We start from the raw sequence: 25,798 nt of genomic DNA on the forward strand, positions 1-25,798 counted from the left end.
CACAAAACCCAAAGAACAAAAAAACAACAAACAAACAGCAAAAAGTAAAACACAAACAAAGAGAAGCACACATGTAGTAATGAATGACAGCGTAATGAAAGGTGTTGTGGATTGAATTTGCCAGAACGTTTTTGATTCGAAACTTTTAAATCTCTTTGTGGAAGATTTTTTTCTTATGCCTGATTGCCTGATCCAGACATACGGGTCGTAATACAATTAGTTATGCATTCCTTGTTTTGCATTATAATTTTTGGAAGCTGTGGTGTGTTCAAATTAATTCAGTGGTCGTTTAGTGCATGTTTTCCATGTCGTTCACGTTACCTGATGCTATGTAGCTTATTTGGATCTAGTTTCAAAGTAATGAATTTTTTTCAATTATTTTTGTAACTACTAACTTACCAACTCGATTAGGCTACTTACTTATAGTACTGTATATAGAAATTAAACTTTTTTTAAACAAAATAACAAATTACCTACTGTACATGAAATGAATTGACACTAATGACAGCATTCCATTTTGTTGTACAACGGAAGCAATGAACGGAAAGTATACTTAGACATTAGCAGTTTCAACAAAAGCAGGCGTGGCGAAGTTATGACACAAATTTGTTTGTCCAATTTATAGCATAGTACACACGAGCAGCAGGCGCAAACGAGAGAAACAATATAAAAATCTGCGAATATTTACACAATGTTTATAGGATCATAAAACAGCTGTTGAACAGGCGTGAGGTATTCTCCAGCTGATGATAAATTTATTTTTATATGCAGGACACAATAGAAAAGAAATCTTTGTAGCTTTTACTGAGCGGTATGTATAAAAACCCAAAATAGAACTAGCACACTTTTGCAATGATCAAGTGAAGTCAAGCACTTCATTAAGAGCATAAGAGGGAGAAGAAAGAAAAATAAAACTTGAATGTACTGATGATATAAACACCAGTCTGCAGATATTGAAATTTGAGTGAGGTTAAAACAGTACATTAGAATCCTCAAGTTGTCAACCTCCACGTGGTGAGCCCTGGATTCGACTAATGACAACAAACCGACAAGTAGCAAAGAGAAAGCAAAGCTTATCTGAAGCAAACAACATGCAAATGGAGTTGCAGTCTCCGATTAATTCCGACCCCGATCAAGCGCCCTTATTAGGGCGGACATCAACGAATGTCGTAAGGGAAGGAATAACCTTGCTGCAGCTCAATGTGGAAGGCTTTTCAAGAGCCAAGTCTACAGTTTTAGAACATCATAGATGGGAGGAATCCGTCGCTGGAATAGACTTCACCCACTCAAGTCGGAAAGCCTGGTCAACGCTCAACCGCCTCACAGGCAGGACCACGAAACCAAAGCCATGCCCTATAACGGCCAACTCCATAGCGAAACAACTTCTCGCAAATGGCCAATATCAAGGAGCTGATAAAGCGCATGCCAGAGCAGTGAAAAATGAAATCAACCAACTATGGAAGGTACCCAGCTCAAGCTGTTTCCTATCTACCTCTTTTAACATCTTTGAGTTAGACGCAGCCATCAAACACCTAAAAACTGGCAAATCACAAGGCCCAGACAAAATCCCACCAGAGCTAATTAAACATATTGGACCACTCGCAAGAGAGTGGCTGCGACAGTTCATGTCATTCTGCCTAAAGAAGTTGCTCCTCCCAAAGATCTGGAGGAAAGCTAACATCATAGCCATTAGAAAGCCCAACAAGCCAGCTGATAATCCTAAAAGTTACAGGCCCATTTCCCTGCTCTGTGTGCCATACAAGTTACTTGAGCGTCTCTTACTGAGCAGACTCGAACCAATCGTTGACCCAAAACTGCCAGAAGAACAAGCTGGATTCCGACGCGGCCGATGCACAACTGACCAGGTTGTCAAGCTTACTGATGACATCGAAAGTGGCTTTGAAGCCCGTGAGAAGGTGGGTGTTGTCCTAGTGGATCTTACAGCAGCCTATGACACTGTGTGGCACCGTGGTCTTACTATGAAACTATTACAACTCATTCCTGACCGACACATGGTTAAGTTTCTGGTAGAGACCATCTCGAACCGTACCTTCATACTGCATACCAACGAGGGAAAACCCAGCAGACCACGCCGCCTGAAAAATGGCGTCCCCCAAGGGTCAACACTATCGCCACTCCTATTTAATATCTATATAAGTGACCTCCCATGCACTACATCGCAACAGTATGGCTATGCGGATGATCTAGCTCTTCTATATGCTCACAGGAACTGGCATGAGGTGGAAAGAAAACTTGAAACTGACCTGAAACTGGTGGCTGACTATCTGGACAAGTGGAGGCTCAAACTGAATGCGTCGAAAACAACAATCTCTGCTTTCCATCTAAATAATCGGGAATCTCAGCGTCAACTGTCTGTCTCGCTAAAAGGAAATCCTTTACCATACACTGCAAACCCAACTTACCTTGGAGTAAAACTTGACCGGCAGTTGACCTACAGACCCCACATCGAGTCACTCCGTGCCAAGGTTACCTCGCGAAATAACCTCTTGAGAAGCCTAGCAGGAACAGGATGGGGAGCCCGAGCATCAACCTTGCGTACAAGTGCACTAGCCTTGGTCTACAGCTCAGCCGAATATGCCTCAGCTGTATGGAACCGCAGCAGACACACAAAAAAGATGGATGTGTGCATTAACGACACCTTGCGCATCATCACTGGCTGTCTCCGCCCCACACCTACTGCTTATCTGCCAACTTTGGCTGGCATTGCTCCTGCTCATGTCCGTAGGGAAGAAGCCTCTCACAAACTGGCTCTACATGCGAGACTCGATCCTCAACACCTTCTCTACAGTCACTCCCAAACAAATGGACCAGTCAGACCTCAACGCCTATCATCAAGGCGCCCATTCCATCGATATGCTACACAACTTGTGGATAAGAACTTCAGCTGCATGGAAACATGGACCCAAGAATGGAACGAGCTGTCACATATCCCTCCCCAGTTTTCAGTTATGCCAGCACTCTCCATCCCTCCTGGAGCAGACCTCTCAAGAAAGGCATGGGTCACATTGAACAGGATCAGATGTGACGTTGGCTGTACTGGAGCTAATTTGTTTAGGTGGGGGTTGCATAATTCGCCGATATGTGTCTGCGGAGCGGTAGAACAAACAATGCAACACATACTCCACGAATGTCCCATCTTACGACCCCCAAGTGGAATCACTGGTATTCGACAACTGGACCCAACTACCGTATCTTGGCTGCACGAGGAGGCATTGCCAATCTAAGCTACTGCAAGTCAAACGAGAGAAGAAGAAGATTAGAATCCAAATGGAAAGAATGGCATTTTATCATGGTTACTATGACTGACATGAGGTGTCATTATAGCATGCTTCATATTTCGGAATTTGTCAAACGTTCTTGCATGGATTCTTCTTTGTAACGACTTTACCTTAGCAGCATACACTCCAGTTCCAACAAAAATGTGAGTGTAGGAGGTTATTGTTTCGTGGTTCAGTCTATTCAGTGAAGCGTTTCTTCTTCCCGAGCCGTTTTTTGAGATTTTATTTGTTTCCTATTGGTTATTTAAAGGAGTATGGAGTAAGACGTGATAATGGCGTACTGACTACGTCACAATTTAGTCCACGTGTAGAGTCACATTGGTATAAATTGGATACCCTCCCGAAAAAAAAAGTCAGATTCAATTTCGAGATCGGTTTTGATTTAGACCTACTGATTGAATAAATACTATATCTATGCACGTAAATTTCAGTCTGTTAATTTTTAATCCGAACGCAATTTTCTAGTTATGGATGATACAACTTAACGGTGGGTATAATAGCTTTCACAGTAGGCCACATGAAATTGAAACTTAGCTTCAAAATACTCAATGCATGGTGTAAAAAATAGAAGTAAAAAAATAAAGCACAGAAAATATTTTGGGTAATAAGCTAAACTGCAGTTTACGTTCAATGCAAGCTTCACAGCCTTCCTGTTTTTAAGGTTGCCAATTTTGTAATAACAAGTGTCAAAAACGGATGATATTGTGTACCTAATGTGACAGATAAATATTAAACGTTTTGTTTGCCTTGCCCTCCAGTTGACAAATATACAAATGTGCTGATCTTCCAACTGACTTTGTGGCGGAGTAAACAAATGACAGCAACAGTAAAAGATGCGGTCTGAATCAGCAGGCTACCTCTGGAGCCCCCCCCCCCCCCCTAGGGGAAGCCAACCACTTCTCATGGCTACAACGATATTTAGTCTTTTAAAATTGTGCAGGGAAGTACTTGTAGGGTTACATGCAGACGGAGGTTCTGTTTCACTTGCTCTGCAGTCTGGTTTCGTTATGTAAAAAATAATAAAATCCATTTAATGCTGGTATAAGGCTATTTATCGCAAAACCTTAGCATTCAAAACTTTGCCTTCAGCACACCAATAAAGGATGTTCTGAACTAAGTTATCAAAGTTCTCAAATTCACCAAAGCTGGGGATTAAAAAGCTGGAGCTCTTTTATTTACAGTCGTCTTTTCTATCGTCTCTGTAAGTATAAAGACATGGAGTTTGATAATAGCCTACCTGACTTTTTCACACGAAATTTTTGTGGTTGTCCAAAGAAACATACAAATTGCAACTTTGATATTCAAGCTCTGAAAGAGTCAAGTTTGGCAAGGAAGTCCAGTGAGCTTCTGTAACTGGGATGCTGCATTTGCAGATGATAAGTTTGATTGGACAAATCAAACAACAACTCATTTAAATGTCTAGAAAGTAAAAATCATGAAATTGTTTCCAGATGTAGAGGAAACCTGGAAATCCAATTTTTCTTGAAGTTTAATCCCGCAGTTAATTAGGCTAAGACTTCGAAGAGCTGCAACTCAAGATTATCTTTCTATTTACTCGCTTGTCACCCTCAACTCAGGGTATTCAAATACTAACAGCGCACTGAGCACATATCTTCGTAGAGCTTAATTTTCTACTGCAGGCTGAGAGTTGAAGACTACAGTAATTCAACTACAGGCTACGTTGAGAAGTTTTTGGAGTTAAACCTAGTATTAAAAATCTAGTTGCTGAGAAGAAATTTCAAGTATCGTATTTCACTAATATGTACAATTGTACATGACCAATAAGTATAAAATCCCAAACTTGCTTATAGTGTTACCCTTGTTCAAAATTGGGAGAGGGGCGCAAAGCATGTGATCATTGCTGAAGTGAGGCGTGTCTAATCAAAGGTTAAGAATTACTGGTCTAGATCAAAGCATGCCTATAGAAATCTTTAGAATAAGTCTGTTTAGTGGAGTGAGTAGGGTACCGTAGCTTGATGCAAGATCAGTTGTTGACAAGGCCATTGAGAGCATATTTTGAGCTTTGTGCCAATGAGATCTTCTAACCTGAAATCAGGACACTTCTAAAAAAAAACGCATTACATCCAAAGAATATGCGATGGATTCTTCAAGTTCCCGGCCCCTTGGAAAGGTTAAGGCCCTTTAAAATCACCTCAGGCCCGGGTCCAAAAGTACCCCTTAGACCTTCTTGCAAACGGTACTGTCAGTTGATGCGATTTCATATCCAATTAGCTAGATATATATGTTTCTGCTAACCTGCAAACAAAAAGATAAAAAACAAAATGTTTAAATTGACAAAACGAAAGAAAGTTTTATCTTTTCGTGTATCGACAGAAATGTCAAATTGAATTTCATATCAAACCTATATCAAATTTTCCTTGCTTGAAATTTTTCTTCGCCAAAAGTACATAGATTAAGTTTTCACACCTCAATGGCAGTGTTTACTCTTCACAGCACGGTCCGTGCTTATCTGCGCTTCTTTTTGTAAGAGCAACAGGTCTTTGTTTGGTTTTAAAATTACTTGAGGTGCTTAATAGGACAACATGATAAAGAAGAATGCACACTTTGTTAAATAAAAAATGAACGGCTTGACCTCAGCAAGGTACACTGTGCCATATGTGATGGCTCGATATCAGCAAGGATAGGCTACACTGTTCCATATGCGCGCGAGGAAACTGATGGATTTCGGTTTATATTTGTTTAAAAAAGCCATTGCAAGATAGGGTTCAGTAAGTTCTTGTAGGCCATAAGGCAGGTAACATCGAGGAAGTACAATTTACAGTTTATACAATAATCTAGCGGTTCCCAACTGGAGAGGATTTACTCACCAGAGAGACATTTTACAGTTTCAAGAGAAGAGTTTGTACTGCAGAAGACTTTTTGTTTTCAAGTTGATATTGGCTTTATAAATGAATTATACCACTATGTGTAGTAGGCCTACAATTGGGAAATTTTAAACCTTATTAAGTCGTATCTTAATTTATGTACGGCAGTTGAAGTCTGGAAATGTTTGATTGCGAAAAAGGAAAAAGAGTCTTTGTATCCAATTAAAGAGGAGCGTTAAGTGTCTTAGAAGATTAAATTGAAATTTTGATGTCATGGCCTACAGAAAATCTTTATTTCAGCTCCGCGGCGGAACGGAAAACTTAACTGGTTACTTTTTCACTGACAGTTCTGTTAAGGCTTTTGCTGTGAGCGTTTGATAAAGTGTCTTACACTAATGACACATTTTTGTAATAAACAAGATAAATATTGTGACCAAAAATAGGAGTAAATGAAACATTGATCTTGCAAGGTTATTTTTACTTAAAGCAGACTTTATTTTTTTTAATCCGCTGTGACAACCCATTTTACAACTATGGTGGCTTATCCAACAACGCAACAACTTGAATGCAACCACAGTTCAGCAAATAGGTGATTATAAAAAGCAACGCTTCAATTCTTTCAAGCAAGTGTCTTCCACTTGCTGCCAGGCACTGAATGCAATAGGAAAGAAACGAAAAGCTCCAACATAAGCAAAGAAAAGGTTATACCACAAAAGTTTGGGAGCCACTGCAAAACATTGGGTAATTGTCACAGACCTACGTAAGATTTGATGATGTTAGTTTAAGAATTATTAGTTAGCCTACAAAGTTTGCGAGACGCCAAGGATGTAAGGCGCTCAAATGTTTGTTTGTTTTCTGAGTCACTACTCATTTACATTGATGCAATCATTAAATAAATCGTTGTAACATTTTTGCCCTCAGAAGAAAGGTCAAGATACTGGGAATTGTTGATCAACGTGAGATTGCATTTTAAAGAGAACATTTCATTTTAGAAAGATGGGGGCTTAAATTTATTCAATGAAAGCTTTTTAAATCAGTGTTTTTTCATTACAAGGCCTTTGGAAAAGTTCGCTGGACTTGAGACGCACCCAGCTATAGGATTTTTTTTTTACTTGTGTCTTCAGTCTTCATGTATCCTGCGGCGAAGTGAGTTTGAATTGCGCTTTTTCATTGATCGCAATCTATAGCGATAGTTTCGTAATAATGAGTTCGAATGCACATGTAAGGGGACTATAATATCTATAAGAGTGCCAGAGCCGCAGTTGAGAACATATACGAACCGGAATCAGGTTGGCAAATTGAAATGACGCATCGGGAGGTCCCGATGTGGAGTTTGAACACCTTTGGTTTGAATGGTACAATATAAGAGAATAAATCTGATTAAGGAAAAGTAAAAAGAAAAGAAAAAGTTTTATTTTTTTATTCTTTTTATCTATAACCCATGAGTAGGCCATAAACAGTATCTAACTGGATAATAGGATTAAAAGCTGGGGCTTGGGTTGTATTGAGTTGTTGCACGAAAGTTGACTTGTCCAATGCTGTTGGTAAAAACCACTACGGTCTTACTTTGATGCTGTAATTCAGTGTGTTTTGATCTGTTTAGTTTTTATCATCGAATATAAAATTAATGATATGAAACTGCCAGCTGTGATTGTTTGTTGTTTATGCTGGATGACGACTTCGTTAGCGTCGATAAGCACAAACTCTCTTGCTTTTGAAAGTTGTAAACCTATACCAGCTACTCCATACACGTACAAGTTCAATGTATGGATTCTGGTCCCGTTTGAAAATAAATACAAGTTCGCCCACCAACGAGTAAAGCCGGCAATTCAGAGAGCCTTGAATGACTCTTGGAATGATGCATCTCAGATCCCAAACTGGAACATATCAGCTTTGTTTAACGTAAGAATTTCAATAATTTTATATATGTCTGGTTTGTGTTATCTATAAACCTAAACCAAAAGGTCACTTTTGCTGACATTCTCCTCTAATTAATCGCAAGCTATAGTAACCTAACTGTACGGTCAATGTGAGCTTGTATAATTTATTTAACCTTGTCCCATTTGCCACAGTGACTTACCATGGTTGCATGCGATATCAAACAATTAGCTGCATTTAATTTATTGAATCACATCAATTCAATAAGTAAGGTAGGTCGGCTTAAATCACTCTTTAAATTTGTTAAGAAATGTCACATGAATTGACTGCAATAGTAAAGTTAAATCTTGTTTGAACATTTTCACTTTTCCAACAAAAAAATAAACTTATGTACCATTTGTGAAGTAAAAATCTAAGTTTTCTATTTTTTACACTTTCATTTGTGTTGTGGCAACACTAGAGCGGTACAGACGAGTTAGCATCTATTATGTTCATGCAGAAATCAGCCATCGCTGTTGCATACAAAGACTCTATGTGCAACTCTGATTATGCACCTGGAGTAGCTTCAGACATTCACGACGTCAGCTTATTGGGTCAATGCAACGTTAGTGGAAATAGTACGTTGGACATTGACGTCATCATAGGGCTGACATGCGACTACACAGCTGGTCGAGTATCCCCTTGGGCCACACATTGGAGTTGGCCCCTTTTTTATCCTGGTGTCAGGTATTTCACGTTGCATGGTATAGCATCTAGAATAATGGGGTGGTCCATAATTACAGTAAATAGGAAATTGTTTTGGTGGTTTCATTGTTGCTGATTTACATCTCGCTCAATGAAGCGATCCAAAGCTTAATAAGATTCAGTTTTCTATCGCAAATCGTAGTAACCCTTTTCTTTCTATGTCTTCATCTAGTTCATCTCTGTACTTGTGCTTTTGTATAGTGACGTTACTGACGTGTAAAGGAGTTGACATCAAGAGCCACGGTTGCCTATAGCAGCTCATTGGCCACATATTTGATTTAAATGCCTTAGCTTCACCTGCAATACGTACAAACAAAATAGTCCCTTGTTTTCATATTTACTGTACTTTGCTATAAAAAGCGAGTTACCAGAGACCATTTCCCTTGTAATAAACGTAAACTAACACAACGTAGGCCTACATCGCATAATAGTTTTGCTTTACTCCAGTGGTTCAACCAAACTACTAAAATGTTAAAACATTCGGGCTACAGAAGCCAGGGAACAATTAGTCTAAATTTTGTCAAAAATATAAGCACATGAAATTGATGAAACTATGTCATAAAAAAAGGGAAACATTTCATATCACAAGAATCGGTTATTTATAATCATAACAAATAGGCTATATGTAGAATTTATCGTAGGTTATATTATTGTAAATAAATGCTTGTGCTCATGCAAGATAGTAGGCTGCTGGATTTCACACTTTATGACGTTGCTTGATGTCATATTGTTGCATTCTGCTACAACAAAGGTAACCCTTCAATATGATCCTTTTTGCAGGACAGCAAGTTTAGATGAAAAAAATGGAACAGAATGTTGTGCGACAATGGTCAGGCCAGGAATTACGGCATCCAGCTTTGGTCGTTTTATCATATCTTTGTTTAAAAGATACGATTGGAATACTTCCGTCATTCTTAACACATAGTAAGACATTGCTATAAAAAAAGTATGCATCCACGATTGAGTTTACCTTTTTATTCTATTATAGAGATGTGAGTCGTTTTTTTACGTTCGTTTCTTAAAAAAAAAGTTTTTTTAAAAAAAAGAACATAAAAAACGACTGTTTTTTTGCACCAACAATCTGTCTAAAATTTAGATGTTGGAACAAAATTTGAACTTTTCCTTCTCTGAAATATTTATTCTGAAATAATAAAGAGGACATCGATAAGTTGCCAAAATAAAACTTCGTCACTCCCATTTTAGCGCATCACACTAAAATGGGCAAATTCAAGTTTATTAAATTTAACATGAATGAATTTGAATTTGTCAATTTAGTATGGTTCTTTCTACTTTTTTTGTATCGATGTTAACCTGTATCAGTCGACTAGTTGATGGCTTAGTGGTTAGCGTGTTCTCCTCTGAAGAGGTAGGCATGGGTTCGATACCTTGTCTGGTCATACCAAAGACTTTTTAAAAATGGTACTGGATCTATTCCTGCTTGGCACTGAGCAATAGAAAGGATTCGGATAATAATGGACTCAGTTGCGCCTTTACGGTTGCATTAACACTGTCTGCTTAGTAAAGCGATGTGGAGCAACGCATTTTGTGACGGATACAGCGCTATATAAAAACAAATATTACTTTTATTATTATTATAATATGCCATATGATACTCAATAACTCATCATAATAGTCTATATGCAATAAAAAATATGACAGGAGTAAACAAAATAAACAAACTTGATATGAACGACTCGGTTACATGTCTTGTATTACAAAAAAAATATTTTCAAATTTGATTTCAAATTTGAACAAGCTTAACTGAAGATGATCTAGCTACTAGCTGATCGAAATCGATTTTTAGCTGTTTATGATTGAACTGACTCGTGTAAAAATAAATTCGTTTGTAAATGAAAACGACGACTAAAAAAAACGGTTTTAACGTTCCTAATTATAATAGATCACTTTTGAAATTTGAATTCCAATTATTGTTTTTATATACATTTTAAACTACATCCTGGAAACTAAACTTTAGTTGTTTTCTAAGAATATCACCTAATATAACTATAGTACAGCATTTATGGAATACTCAGAGTTATTTTGCATTGTTAAAAGTCTTGCTATCGTATTATCATATGTTTTGAAGCCATTTACCAATTAAAAAAAGCGAGTAGTTCTGTGTCGTAGCTTGCTTGCAAAACATCCAAATTTATAAAATCCATCTACGATGCAGCACGGCTAAATTAATTTATGAATCTTTCATAGTTCCAGTAGCCATGGAGCACATGTGAACTTTGACGGCACAAATGACTGCAACACCCTGCTGAAAGGAGTTACTGATGCTTTCACTGCTGAGGGTTGGGAAAACGATGAAGGATTTTATGAAATTATCTCTCGTTCTACAGACGCAAGCATGGAAAACACTGCTGAAGAAGTTTTGAAAGAAGTACGGAAGTTAGCTCGAGGTAAAGCTATAAGGCAACTATTGTACTGTTATTGTTTACTGGTGACCGTTTTTGTATCGTTACTCGTTTTAATTGCAAATATACTTTGCACACAACTATTTGTGATTTCAACAGCCTTGATGAAAAGATACCGATCTCTTGTGCTTTAAACTTACCATCAAACCCAAGGTTGCTTTGCGAACGTTCGTTGTATTTGTGACTGATGGATTTCTCAACTTTTTTCATTCTCTTTGCCCATAAAAGTTTACTTTATGAAACTTCTGTTTTCTACGTGTTTGGTGTCGTCAGTACAGTTTATATGGTGTCGTCAGTACAGTTTATATGACGTATTGTTGTCTGCGTAAACATTGTTTTAATTAGTTTGACACATCTGCGTTCCTTATGAAATTGAGAGTGGGTTCTCTTATATCAATATTTGAAGTACCGCACATGAATAGATGATTTCTCTTATCAATTTCTGTTCTATGCAAACATGATTTTATTGCAGCATTACAACATTTACAGGCATCAAACTGATTAAAATTCTTAAGACTAAGTTATAACAATATTATTTCATACCAGTTTCCAGTAATCCTTTTACGTGCAAGTAGCTGTGGAAATTATTGCTTACTGATACATTTCCTAAGAACCTAATACCAACAACAGCCTTTGTTAATTATTATTGATAATTTTTACCGAACCTAAGCGGATGTTATCAGGAAAGTATTCACTATTTCCAAAAATGTTTAACTATAATTTTGTCAATATACAGAACAACTTAGGCTAATTAACATAGTCGGCAGCCGTGGCCGAGTGGCTAGCGCGTTGGGCTCGCAGTCGAGAGCCTGCATGTTCGACTCCAGCCACCCGCACTTGCTGTTGTTTCTTTGGGCAAGAAACTTTACGATAATTGCCTCTACCCAGTGATCGATTTTGAGTAATGGGTAGTACCAAATTTAAGTCATAAATAGAGTAGTCAACCGGAAACAGACATTTCCGTCGGCTGCAGCGTGGGTCAGGTGTACGTCGGAAGGCGTACACCGATGCATAGCGCTCAAGTCCGCTTTCCGCAATGCAGGATAAAGATAAACAAAACAAACAAAAAAACAAACATAGGAATTATCTCAGTCAATTAAACTAGAAATTTTAACGATCAAACGAAACGTCTTTGGTTGGGTCAAGTTTTACAAAATGAATGTAGGACAAAGATAAACTAAAAAAAAGCATTTGACAAAGGGGTCTAAGCGTGGACTCCTTTTTGACTCTTTGGACGTTTCCAAGTGACTTTTACAGTAAAATTTTAACTTTTAACGTGAACTTTAACTTTTAAAGTGAAATTTACAAAAATGCCATGTTATTTTAGATAGAGTGCATTCGTATTTCTGTAAATACTTATATTGTATTGGGGCAACTTATACCGACTTTAACCTTAAATTCTTACAAATCATTGTATTTGTGTTGACTTCAACGTTCAGTCATACATATTTATCATACATTGTAAACCAAATGGCTTTAGTCTTATTATCCATATTTTGAAGACATTTACCTTTAATAAGCTCAACTTTTATCTACATCATAAACTGTTTTATTTTACATCATCAAAAAGCCTTCCATTTTTCTCCTGGCTCAATATAAATTCGCTTGCATCAATCGCATCAATTAAATTGCTTTCTTTTGACCAATTTTACTTTCGACGGTGGCTGTGTCACTTTTTGGTTCATCTGCTTTTTACAACTCTAGCAGCACCGATATGAAGAAATCTAACTTCCATGGCGCTCTTCTACCCAGGGTTAGACAGCTTTTGAGAAAAAGAGCCAAACAAAGTCGAAAAAAGGGCCAAACTGGGTCAAAAACAGCCAAATTGTTCAATAACGTTGTTAATAATACATAATAACGTTAACAACGTCAATAACGTGACAACATTACAACAACACAGCCTACATTCTACAAGAACAATTCCAAATCTTCATCTTCTGCAGTGTTTCCACTCGAATCTTTGGCATTGGTATAAACATTCTCAGCTAAACACTGTCTAAAAAATCGTAATAACATTTTTCAGTCTCAATTTCCGAAAGACATTTATTTAAATAGCTAGTTTGATAGTATGTTCCAACTGCTTCTAAAAACAGCCAAATATTGAAAACAAAGGGCCAAGGGGCCAAACAATTTTTTTTGCACCAACTGCCTCTAAAAAGGGCCAATCTGGCAAGCCTGCTTCTACCAACCATTCAAGTTTAATTCATCCAGCCACAGCACATATGGTTGCAAAGTCCTCGTTGAAGAAAAAAACACCAAAATGAACTATTTTCTTGATGATTTGACTAGTAATTTTCTTTTAGTCTTATATCATTTTGACAAAGTGGTTAGTATTTCTTACCCAGACAGCAAAGTTTGTCATTTTTACGTCGACTCAATGTCTGTACACGTTAAACCAATGTAAAAATTACGGATTTTGCTGTCTGGGTTAGATGTGCCTTGACTTGAGTGCCCGGGGTCTCATTAGTATTGGGCCGAAACTATTCTCTCAACGGCTCTGTAAAGTACATTAAATATGCCATAGAAGTGATTTATGATTTGTTTGCAAAATATTCACTTGCTAAGACACAATTTCTGTTTAGTCGGCAATACAAGTGACTTTTATTGCAATTTTGTTTGTGTATTTGTACTGTTCAGTTTTATCGTATTTCAAAAACAAATAAAAAACAACAGCTACTCTTTTCACGTTGTTTTAACGTCATAGGAAGTCGAAACAACGTCAAATTCCAATGTTAACTGGAGAACCCGAAATACGTCTCAGTCAGTAGCTATTCGTTTTTCCTCGTCTCCTTCTAAAGCAATTCGTGGAATTTTTATAGAAAGTCCGCTGATCAATTTTCACAATAAATTATAAAAAGATATCACAAAAATCTAGCATTATAAACAAAAACATAACCAAAGAAAATTGCACACTGTAATTAAAGTAACAGCCACACAAAAGCAAGAGAATGTTATAAATACACTAACTTGCAGTTGTTTAATAGCTCGTTAAATAACATGACCTATTCATATTGTGAATAATGGAGATTGAGATATATTTCCATTATCAAAATTTTAGTGTCGATTTGGTGCCTTGGACGTCGGGCAATGCGCAAGGTTATGCTTGTGGCAGACAAACTGAACATGACAAATGGGGATTACGTTTTCATTTACATGGATTTGTACAACACCAACACCAGTTACTTTTGGACTGATGATGACGATCATTTGGATTACGATACTTCAAACAAGAATGATTTAACTGATTTCTCAGGTGTGTCAATGCATTCAGTAAAGAGCTATATACTGTAGCTTATCTTTCAATCTTTGCAGAAAACTTTCTTGTTATATTTTCTTACTTACAGTATGTTTGTTTTAGTATACTCCCCAAAAGTCGTTCTTTGAAAAGCAGCATTTTTGTGAAGCTTGATATAATTTTATAAACGGCAATAAAGGCAAAGGTGAGTCCCATTTACTTGATCCAAGCATCGGGTGATAAAAAGACAATGTTCTCATCATACTAAGCCATCGGCATTAACGAGAGTAAGGTGGCCACTGGCCAGTTCCTTTCTCTCTGCCACCTTTCCAACAACCACGCCCACACAATTTATTACACCCAGGCCCGGATTTAGGGGGGGGCAGAGGGGGCAGTTGCCCCGGGCCCCCCGACTTTTGAAGGGCCCCCCTATGTGGTTAAAATGTGATTTTGTGTTATTTTTTTTCCTTTTGGCCTTTAAAGTTTCTGCAAAATGCTGTGCAGTACTGGACTGATGCCACTGTAGACGTAGAGATCGTTTTTCGCGCCGTAGGCGCGAAAAAATTTTTTGTATGGGGGCCCCCCGATCTAAAAGTGCCCCGGGCCCACATCAGCTAAATCCGGCCCTGATTACACCCTGGGTAGAGGTGAATGGTGCTTTTCAACAACCAACTTAAGCCGGGAATAGAACCAGGATTGCATGATTGGAAAACGAGTGCCTTGTCCAAACAGCAATACCTTATTAAAAATGTGTCCACCAATAATGTACTTTTTTTTTTTAAATTACGATTCGTTTCTGTGTCACTGAAATGTTCAATTGGTAGTATGCTTTCTCTGCTACTACAACCAACTGGAGCTTGTAACTTGTAACTAGCATCTTTCCCTTTGTACAACCAAAAAGCTGATTGTGAGCTGAATTTTAAGGTGGACAGAAAGTCATTGGCTTTCCGCCCGAGCCAAAGTAGTTTTGGGTAACAATCAAAAGTCGCTTAAGCATCGTCACCATTTGGGAAATTAGGCAAGAAATGCTGTGATCTTGCTCTGAAGCTTCTGTTAGATTCTAGTCTAGTTGGGCGGCAAGGGTTGTGACATCACATACAACAGCTCTACCCTTCGTCGTCAGTACCGATGTTGTGCAACTGTTTTGACGGCGCAATACTCACTCATCGTCACAGCATCATCGCCATTAACAGTGCCCCCAAATATAATGACCGGAAGACTGAATGTTTGTGTACATACACTACAAAGTTTATTTATACGAAATATTTTTTTCATTTGTTACTTCTAAACAGATCCACATACTGACGAGTACCTCCGAGCCTTGACAGTTGTCAGCCTACACACACCAACCAACGCAGAATACAAACAATTTTCTGATTCGGTGAAGCAGGAGCTTAACAGCACAAGCAATGGAACTGTAATGGAATACAATGAATATGTCAATCCATTTATTAGTTATTACTACGATTCCATGAGACTGTTCATCTACGGGATACTGAGGTAGGCTAGAGATTAAGTTAAAAACGTAAATTGTAGCCTAAACATATTTTTGGTGTAAAAAATTTCAAAGCCCTGATTGCACTGCAATGATAAGAATGCAACTGTGATTTAACCATGAGATAATGAAACTGTTGATTTACTCTTTACCGTACGTTAATTTTCATAACTATACTGTTGGTGGTGCTATTCGATGGATAAAACAAATATGCTATTGGTTATAATATCATTATCTCTACTACAGTACCAAGAGTATTGGTTATTGGTCTGATAGGCAAATAACACTGCATCTCTGCAAAGACTTGATTTTGACGAATGAGGCATGTAAACAGAGTGCTGGGCTATTACGATATAGCAAACTAGGTCAGCATAAGTTATATTTAAGCCGTGTCGGACTCTTAACCTAATTGCTTTGTTGAGCATTATTTTGCACTAAAATGATGGACCGGCTTCGTGTAGCCTACCATGTCTGTTCCAGGCCTAGGTGTTCACACACAGTTCTGGCTGTTTGTGAAAGATTTTTTCAAACCAAACTTGTGCTTAACTATATTGAAAACTGGTCTTAGTCGGTCTTGGTTGTAGTATCAAGGCTTTCTAGTTGTTAAAGAGAGTGAAGAACTCCTTTGCACATGCACTTTTGCATTGATCTTATCCTAGAGACCATCATGTTTATTTTTGTCTCACAACGTGGCCAAAAAGATATGTCTAACATGTGATGCTGTTGCTTAGGAAAGTTATGACTTGATTAGGCTGAGCCAGCACACGTTTGTTTATTGTTTGATTCAGGTACGAGATTCCCAGCATTTTACAAACAAACCATATTTTTCGATTTTTCTTCCTTACAAAAAAAGAAAAAAATCTGCAATGAAGACCAAATAAAAAAGGATTAGGCCTATTGTAATACTGACTAAACGTATTTAAACAGCAGGCAAATGATTCGTTTTAGTTTCACATGAAACTTGTTCTTTCTTTTGAAATAAACTTTTAAAGAATAATGTTGTTTTATTTCAAAGTCCAACTAATTTCATTTTGTTGTGTGAACAATGGAAAAAAACAAAAAAAAATCTAGAGCGCCGTAGATTTCAAAGCTTGTGCAATTGGGTTAAGAAATTAAACATCAAACGTCTCACCATTTTCTGTCAGAATATAACTACAAAACTCAGCATGTGTTTTCTAAAACATGCTTTTTTTGCAGCACGTTCTGCGCTGGATCGAACCAGTTTGACAACGGAGAAGAATTTGTCAGCCGTTTGTGGGGAATTGAGTATGAAAGTCTTGGAAGGAACATATTGATAACAGACAATGGAGATCAAAAAATGGATTACTCCGTCTTGGATATGAATAACGAAACAAAGAAATTTGAGGTGTTTTTTATGGTTTGCTCATATCATTTAACAAAATTACTGCTGCCTAGTTAAGAGGATATTAGGCTAAGAAGAAGAAGTGAGAGTGTTTAGTTGGGTCCAAGCTGCATAAATTGAGAAAAGTTTATTATTTTGCAACAAAACAAGGCCTGTTCTTGTGTTTCTTAGGTTGTATTAAACTATCATGGCAAGAGTGCAACGTTTGAAGAACTTGGGAGCTTCGACTGGCCTGGAAGCGTGGTGCCTTTGAATGTGCCTTTGTGTGGGTATTTAAATGAATATTGTCAAGAAGTTATCAAGCCTGATAACAGTAAGTAGCCTAATATAAAGTGTATGCTTTTGTACTGCTATATGCAGTATTTCTCTTTCTATCAGCACAACGCCAAAGTTGCTGCTATGCCTTTTTGTTTTCATTAGGCTACCGCTAGACCCCTGTCAAGTTGCATAATGATAAATCTATACAGTAGCCTAATCCTTGTATACATAGTAAAAGGTGAAGCGTCATTTTTGGAATAACACTAAAAGCTATTAAGCAGTGGGTAGAATATAATGCAAGAATAGCTTACTAGCATCGAAATATTGCTGATAGGTTACGGAAAACTAAGGAGAAGTGCAACTTGGTAAGAGGTTGTCATCCGCCATGTTAGAGGTGTCCATGTTTGCGCCTGGTGGTTGAAGATTTAGATTAATTGACGCAAAGGCAAGGAAGCCTTCCGTCCAAATCCCTAATCTTCAAGCTCATCTTCAGACATGCCTTTAAGTGGTCCCAACAAAAAATGCAGCCGCATGCTCTTGAGCGCATGCGCTTATGCGGTGTCGAACCGGCGCTCCTTTCGAACGATATTCCAGGGTTCTCACCACTCGGCTATGCAGGCGACTTTAACTCATGTTAATAAGGTTATTAATCGTCCTAAACAAAAGGTTAATCTTTTTAATGATATATAAATAATTTATGTTGATAAAATCTATTATTATTATTTACAAACATTATTTACTTATTTGGTTAATGGACATACTAGGCCTACATTACCTTTGTTATTATGTTTTTCTATTTCAATAAGTGTGCACATGAAGGCTTTTCTGACAATACACCTTAAACAGTGCATAATTTTCTCTGTCATCTTTTCCCGATATTATGTGACTTTCATTTTACTTTATTAGATTGTTTTTTGGTTTTATTGTTACGTATGTAACTATTTATTACTTTCTGATGAGTTATTAGTGATTTAATATATTTACAGCTGTGTACTATGTTCTCGGAGGGTGCGCAGCAGCTCTTCTTCTAGCCTGTGTCGCCATGACCGTCCTATACAGGTACAATCTTCTCAAACCGTTACCTGCTGGTTATGAAATAGACTATTTGTGCTATCTATTCATTCTGTTCAAAACGTTTCAACCAGTGTCTTTTTCATAAAAGACAGCAAAGTAATTCCTCACACTTCCAGTTTTAACGCCTTTTATTTGCGTGAAAAGGAAAATGCTTCAAGAGAAAAGGCTGCGAAAGATGATGTGGAGGGTGAGATGGGACGATATTGATTGGACTCGAAGGAGAAGATTGTCAATAGCAGACTCAAGAGTAAATTATGTTTGCTGGATAATGTTTTTGTGATTCATTACTGAACAGAAATTGTAGCTTTCAAAACCAAATGTTCGATTTCCTACCAACTTAAATATTTTTTCTGTAACTTTCATAGGAATTTTTCCTATGCAATAACGGTACTACGACAGTTTATCGAACGACAGTTTATCGAACGACTATTGATCGAACGACAGTTAATCGATCGAAACGACAGTTTATCGAACGACAATTAATCGAACGACAATTAATCGACAGTTAATGCTATTAATCGACAGTTAATGCAACGACAGTTAATTGAAAACCTAACCTTAACCTAAAACCTAACCCCTAACGCCTAACCCCTAACGCCTAACCCCTAACGCCTAACCCCTAACCCCTAACCCCTAACGCCTAACCCCTAACGCCTAACGCCTAACCCCTAACGCCTAACCCCTAACGCCTAACCCCTAACGCCTAACGCCTAACGCCTAACCCCTAACGCCTAACCCCAACCCCCCAACCCTAACCTCTAACTCCTAACCCCAAACCCCTAACCTCTAACCCTAACCTTAACCCCTAACCCTTAACTCCTAACCCCTGAGTATTCCATTGCATATGTGCTTCGTCATTCGATAAACTGTCGTTTCGATAAACAGTCGGTCGATGAACTGTCGTTTCGATAAACAGTCGGTTCGATGAAGTCGTTTTGATGAATTGTCGTTAGATAAACTGTCTTTCAATAAACTGTCGTTCGATGAACTGTCGTTCGATAAATTGTCTTTCGATAAATTGTCACGTCACGGCAATAACACCCCCTTCGCAAACTGTAAAAATGGCCTACAGCTATGACCAAATGGAAAACGGCCGTTGAAGTCCGGCTCGGTGGCCTAGTGGTTAGTGTGTCCTCCTCTGAATTGGTAGGCATGGGTTCGATACCTTGTCGCGTCACACCAAAACTTTTTAAAAATGGTACTAAACCTAATTCCTGCTTGGGACTGAGCAATGGAATGGATTCGGGTAATAATGTACTCAGTTGCGGCTGCATTAACACTGTCTGCTTTTTAAAGCGCTGAGGAGCAACGCATTCTGCGATGGATACAGCACTATATAAAACAAACATTATTATATTATCCAAGCACGTCTAAATAAATATGAAAAGAATTAAATTCAATCAAGTTAGTTTTGTTTCAGGACTCCTCTCAATCTCTTTCCAGCAGCAATGGAGGCCACCACCATCTGTGGAACAAACAGCTCTTCACAAAGATGGGATTTTATAAGGGAAACGCTGTTGCAGTGAAGGAATTGAAACGGAGAAAAGTAACTTTGGATCGAGCAATGTTGATTGAGTTGGAGAAAGTAAGTTTATCTTTGCCTTTTTAAACAGGTATACTCCAAAGTTTTATTGTGGTATTGTTTTAAAACGAAAAATATGTTGCATTTCAAAGATATGCAGTATACCTATGCACAGAAAACGAATTACAAAACGCTATTTTCTACTAAATAAGCCTACCTCACCAGTGTATGTGTGAATATAGATTCGCAGATCAGAAACAACAATAAGCAAATGACCTACAGTACATACAATTTGATAAAATTCGACTATCTTTATAGCATGCAATCGCAGGGGCTTGCAATGGTTTGTGCCTCAGATGTTAACATATTCAACTCAATGCTAAAAGAAAAGCAGCATAGCAGTGTTGCCAGATTGTCATTAATCCCTAGCCCAACTGCCGTTATGAGATAGGCTACGTGTAGCTCAAAGTTTATCTATTAAAGCAGTCGTTCTAAGTTGTGGAGGAATTAAATGTACAGCACAAAACCTTTTGATTGCAAAGAAATGCAAAAGAACTAAGAGCTAACCGAGATTACAAGTGGGCCGCAAAATTTTTTGAAGCAAACAACGCATGAACTTTTAGCCGCGTCAAAGCAGAGCTTGAAAGACGCTGATTTAGGCTACTGGTCAAATACAATCTAATCCAAAAGAGACTCCAATGCCAAGAAATATGCAAATTTACTTGTAGAAGCTTTAGGATTTGTCCTAAGAATTTGAAAAAAACTTCTTGGTAAACTTTTATCAAGCTCTACAGCAACAGTAGCAATGAATTAAACCCATTGAACTTGCCGTAGCCTATTTATAAAAGTCTTAGAATGACATTTGGTTCTTTTTAGTTAACCTTTCTTGTTCAATATTTACACATAATGTAAATTAAAAGTAATTTTGGTACGAGAAATCTTACGTTGCAAACAAGAGAAACAACTTTATGTTCATGCCATATTAAGTTTATGTAGCAATACTTCTGCAGTCATCTTATTTTGATTTCAGATCTACGCATTGGAACATGACCACATCTGTAAGTTCGTAGGAGCAGTCGATGAGTCTCCTCATGTGAGTATCCTGACAGAATACTGTTCCAGAGGATCTCTTCAAGATCTTTTGGAGGATGATAATGATTACGAGATGGATGATGTTTTCAAGTAAGTTTTATGATTTCGCTTTAGGTGGTTTTATTAAAGTTTTGCTATATGCTTGTAATAAATGCGCACCTCAAACTGATGCTGAGAAATCGGAGCTTCCAGGTGCTAACACTCTTTGAATAAACTAAAAAAATTGATATCAGTGGCATTTAGCTGATTCAATGATCCTGTGGTAACCTGCTGAGTATCTTGCTTGGGTTAGGTTTAGCTTCAGCTTCAGGTCATTATAAATCGCCTAAACTTGCTTAAAATTAGGTCATTATATTACTGCTTCAATTGTCAACAATTAGAAAGTTCTTGCTAATTGTGATATTGTTTGTCATGACAAGCAATTGACTTTGTGTCATTAAATACCTGCTTAGACTTTTTAAAGTCATGAAGTGACTATCACAGATAAATGCTGAGCATTTCGGATGAGAGGTTTCTAAGACATGAAAACATAATTTATTAAATAAAGTAGATTACAAAACCTGAGGATACAACAAATACTGTATTTATACAACTTTGATTGTGTTTTTTTTCTAGAAATTCTTTGATCAGCGACATAACTAAGGGAATGGTTTATTTGCACAAAAGCTTCTTCCAATTCCACGGGAACCTAAAGTCATCAAATTGCTTGATTGACAGCCGATTCGTTGTGAAGTTAACAGATTTCGGACTAGTGAAGTTCCGAGAAGGGACTCGCTCAGACAGCATAACGGGCTTCAAGTATTGTGAAAGTAAGTAGGTCAAAGACTCTTATTTGTGTTAGACGAATGTCCAACTACAACAGCGACATGAATTTCATACAAATGGCAAGAAACCGAAAAACTTGACGATTTTCTTACAAAACACAGTTTAATGTTTTGGATCACACCTGAGAAAAATGAAAAAAGGTAAAAGTAACACACCCAGCTGCAACTGTTACTAAACAGATGCAGCTCAGCAACATCGCAACGTTTAACATTACAACAAAGAAAAAAAAAAAAAATTATGTTTTTTTGTTGTTGTTGTTGTTATAAGGTTAAATGTTGTGATGTTGCTATGTCTGTTAATGGTAAACAAAAGTAAACTTTTTGCCCAAACGGTACCGCTGTTAATACTTAACAGGGAAAAACCGAGAGGCTATTAATTAACTTTGTGTCAGTTCTTGGAATTTCAGCAACGGTATAGTTGATACTTTTTTGGCATTTTTTATGCCAAAAAATGTAAAAAGAGATGATTGGTGTATACAAGTTCTACTCGGTGTATAATGTACTCAGTTGCGCCTCTATACGGCTGCATTGACACTGTCTGCTTTGTAAAGCGCTGAGGAGCAACGCATTCTGCGATGGATACAGTGCTATATAAAAACAAACATTATTATTATTATTACAAAATATTTTTATAGTCAATACGTGAAGCTTTAAACACACTTTCAAATATAACAAAAAAGCATTTGAAGTTGTACAATTATTGTTTGGCTTGCAAAACAAACCGAGTATAAAGGATTTTAAAACTCTTTCACTTACCTTGTATTACACATCACAAAGATTTCAAAGTCGACAACTTCTTCATTGTTGCCATCTTCGCACTCATATAGTCATAATGCATCATTTACTATAAAACACTTACAGCGGAACAAGAACGTTGTAAAATGCCAAATGGTCTCGTTTTTTTCGGCGCGTTTTATTTAATTACATTTTTAATGAAAGTAAAGAAAATGGACGAAGCAGAATTTGATCGCGGAAAGGAGACTTTTGCACCCTTTACGAACACAAACAGTCCACATGTACAAATTTTGCTTTGCCAGATAAACTTTGGACGGCACCGGAGCATCTCCGTGATCAGAATGCAAAAGGCTCACAAAAAGGAGATGTTTATAGTTTTGGAATTGTAGTACAAGAAATCATCTACAGAAAAGGTGTCTTCTTCCGAGAGGAAGCCATGGTTCCTCAAGGTAACAAGTTATGATTTGTGCAGTCAGTACCACCATGAGCAAAGTCAAATTATATATTTACCAATATTTTTTTCATTTCAAAACCACAATCTATCTTTTTGAAAACTTTACTTGTATGCAAAACGATAAAACCTTGTTTAGCGGATGTTGTCATTACTGGTTGGATTCATGCACAATGAGGTTGAATTTGGCATAAAAAATAGATGTCGTGTGTAAGGATTGTAGATCATGGGGATGCAAGCTGCATTCGCTTTTGGCTTCCCCACCACACCAGAAGGGTTAACATTTTATTTTCTGACTTCTAAATTAATATATTTTTTATGGGTTACATAAGAAGAGTGAAGTTGGTTTTTAAGTAATTTAAGTATTTTTTCTGTTGAAAGCAGGCTTGTAGCGAGGTGTACAAAAAGGCGTCAAATTGGTATACTTGACCATTCTTGTATGGCGGAAACAGCGAAGCTGTGCGTCCATTAATGTAATTGTAATGTCTCTAGTCTTATATTTGGGTTTGTTTGGTTCATACCATTTGACATTAAAATAAAAACGGTCTTCTTACTTTAGAAATTCTGCACAAAGTTATTTCCACAACGATACGGGACATTCCATTCCGACCCACACTAAATGACAATGATGACGTCATTGTTGACCCCAAGCTGAGGAAACTTGTGCGAAGATGCTGGGCGGAGAACCCAGTGGAAAGACCGGGATTTCCTGAAATTCAACATGCTGTTAAAAAAATTCATAGGTTGGATTAGTTTTAGATATTAGCTATTATGATAGTGTTTGCATTTATATGGTACTGTAACTTATAGTATACTGTAGGCTGTAGCCTACTTGTTTCTGACACGCGTTGCCATCGGTATTCTGCAATCTGAAAGAACCTAGTAACCCATTTCTTGTGAATATTGAGTTCTATCAATTTTATAAACTTACGCGTTTTTTTTCCGCTTTTAGTCATATCAAAGTGTGGGAAACTATTTCCTTTTAACAGATACCTAAGCTAAATTTATGTGGTGTTTATTGCCTAATCTAAGGCACTGACAGAACAGTTTTTTTTTTCGAAACTGGCTTCGACAGCGATTGTTGAAAGCAAGTGAGCAATGCATTGCAATTTCAGTGAAGCCGAAAATACAGGTACACTTTTCCTCATTTACTCTCTCAATGCTAAGTGAGACAATTAGGTAAATACAGGCTTACCATTTCTTGATAATTCGACAAGCAATTTAAAAGTCTTTTCTGTGTTTACAAATGAAACATGTTTTGTTTTAATTCAGGGAAAGGAACTTGGTTGACAGCTTGTTGGAAAGATTAGAGAATTATTCTCAACATCTTGAAGATAAAGTTGATGAGAGGACAGAACAATACAGAGCGGAAAAGGAGAGGGCGGATTCACTGCTTTATCAAATGTTGCCAAAAGCAGTAGCTGATCAATTAAAACGAGGAAATGTACGAAGTGTAACATTTAATTGTAGCCTACTCTTTTCACTTGGTGAATGTTTTCGCGAGTTTTTTTATGTTGTTTTAATGTCTTTAATTTTTTTTTTAAATATTTTTGCTTCGTTTCGTAATAAAGCACTAACGCATTAATTGAAACGAGAAAATGTAGGCTGTACAACACATACAAAGAGTAGCCGTATTCCATTAATAAATATCTTCAATCATTGGACACATCAGACCGCATACTAAATGTAAATAAGATGATTATTTTTTTGCTTGTTTGATTGCGATTTGCAATTTATTGTTTGTACTAAAACAAATAAAAACTACCTTTATAAACATAAAAATAAAAACTACTAACCCAAACCCAAGCCTGGAGTCGAACCAGAATCGCATGTTTGAAAAGCGAGCGCTTTATCCGCTGCGCCATCCCACCAAAAGCGTTCGCTATACTTACCTTTGTTTTATAATTCTTTATTCTAGAATGTTCTTCCGAAAGCTTTCGACAGCGTGACCATCTTCTTCAGCGACATTGTCGGTTTCACCGCCATCAGCCACGGTAGCGAACCAATGCAAGTTGTCAACATGCTCAATGATCTCTACACAATGTTCGATCAAATCCTTGACAAGTTCGATGTCTACAAGGTTCATTTGATATTCATTTATGATGTTGTATCATTTCTGGTCTAAGGATGTAAAGAAATTATTTATTGACGTGCTGGTATATCGACTATTGAAGCTAGTAGTATCTTTTTTCGTCCCGGACGCTTTTATGACGTAAAATAAAATGATATGATTTATATTGGTAGCCTATAGGCTGTATTAAAATTATGTGATATATGTATACTATACGCTGGCTGTATAGATTACGCAGTTTTATGAAATATCAAATTCCAAGCACTCAATTAACGAATGATATAATAATTCTACTTTAAGAGAACATTACTGATTGATTGAATCTTTATCCTCAGACTGGGAAAGCTTCTTGCAGAGCTTAATCCTGGCAGTTTCGCATACTTGTAGAGATTTTGAACCACTGACACAGGCCCGGCTACCGAGATTGATGAAATGGAGTTTTTCGATTGTTGAAGTGTTGTTGCCAGGGAATTATTCCATCCATTAGGTGCCGCTGAATGAAGAGCATTCCT

At 37.3% G+C, this 25,798-nt stretch overlaps 1 protein-coding gene across 1 annotated transcript in view; it reads left to right on the top strand.

The window, feature by feature from the left end:
• Positions 1 to 1,034: 1,034 nt before the first annotated feature.
• LOC145775457 (atrial natriuretic peptide receptor 1-like) overlaps positions 1,035 to 25,798 on the top strand; it is a 30,942-nt gene continuing 6,178 nt past the window's right edge. The window contains exons 1-18 of the mRNA XM_082586755.1: positions 1,035 to 1,908; positions 7,863 to 8,026; positions 8,502 to 8,728; positions 9,527 to 9,670; positions 10,952 to 11,151; positions 14,225 to 14,419; positions 15,694 to 15,901; positions 17,094 to 17,262; positions 17,431 to 17,572; positions 18,504 to 18,576; positions 18,736 to 18,838; positions 20,012 to 20,176; positions 21,144 to 21,295; positions 21,821 to 22,014; positions 23,067 to 23,213; positions 23,775 to 23,958; positions 24,488 to 24,659; positions 25,134 to 25,295. Of these exons, the coding sequence (XP_082442881.1) occupies positions 1,035 to 1,908; positions 7,863 to 8,026; positions 8,502 to 8,728; positions 9,527 to 9,670; positions 10,952 to 11,151; positions 14,225 to 14,419; positions 15,694 to 15,901; positions 17,094 to 17,262; positions 17,431 to 17,572; positions 18,504 to 18,576; positions 18,736 to 18,838; positions 20,012 to 20,176; positions 21,144 to 21,295; positions 21,821 to 22,014; positions 23,067 to 23,213; positions 23,775 to 23,958; positions 24,488 to 24,659; positions 25,134 to 25,295 (3,675 nt within the window). The remainder of the gene's footprint in view (positions 1,909 to 7,862; positions 8,027 to 8,501; positions 8,729 to 9,526; positions 9,671 to 10,951; positions 11,152 to 14,224; positions 14,420 to 15,693; positions 15,902 to 17,093; positions 17,263 to 17,430; positions 17,573 to 18,503; positions 18,577 to 18,735; positions 18,839 to 20,011; positions 20,177 to 21,143; positions 21,296 to 21,820; positions 22,015 to 23,066; positions 23,214 to 23,774; positions 23,959 to 24,487; positions 24,660 to 25,133; positions 25,296 to 25,798) is intronic.

This window comes from Aplidium turbinatum, chromosome 8, assembly GCF_918807975.1.
Source record: "Aplidium turbinatum chromosome 8, kaAplTurb1.1, whole genome shotgun sequence".
Classification (NCBI taxonomy): Eukaryota; Metazoa; Chordata; class Ascidiacea; order Aplousobranchia; family Polyclinidae; genus Aplidium; species Aplidium turbinatum.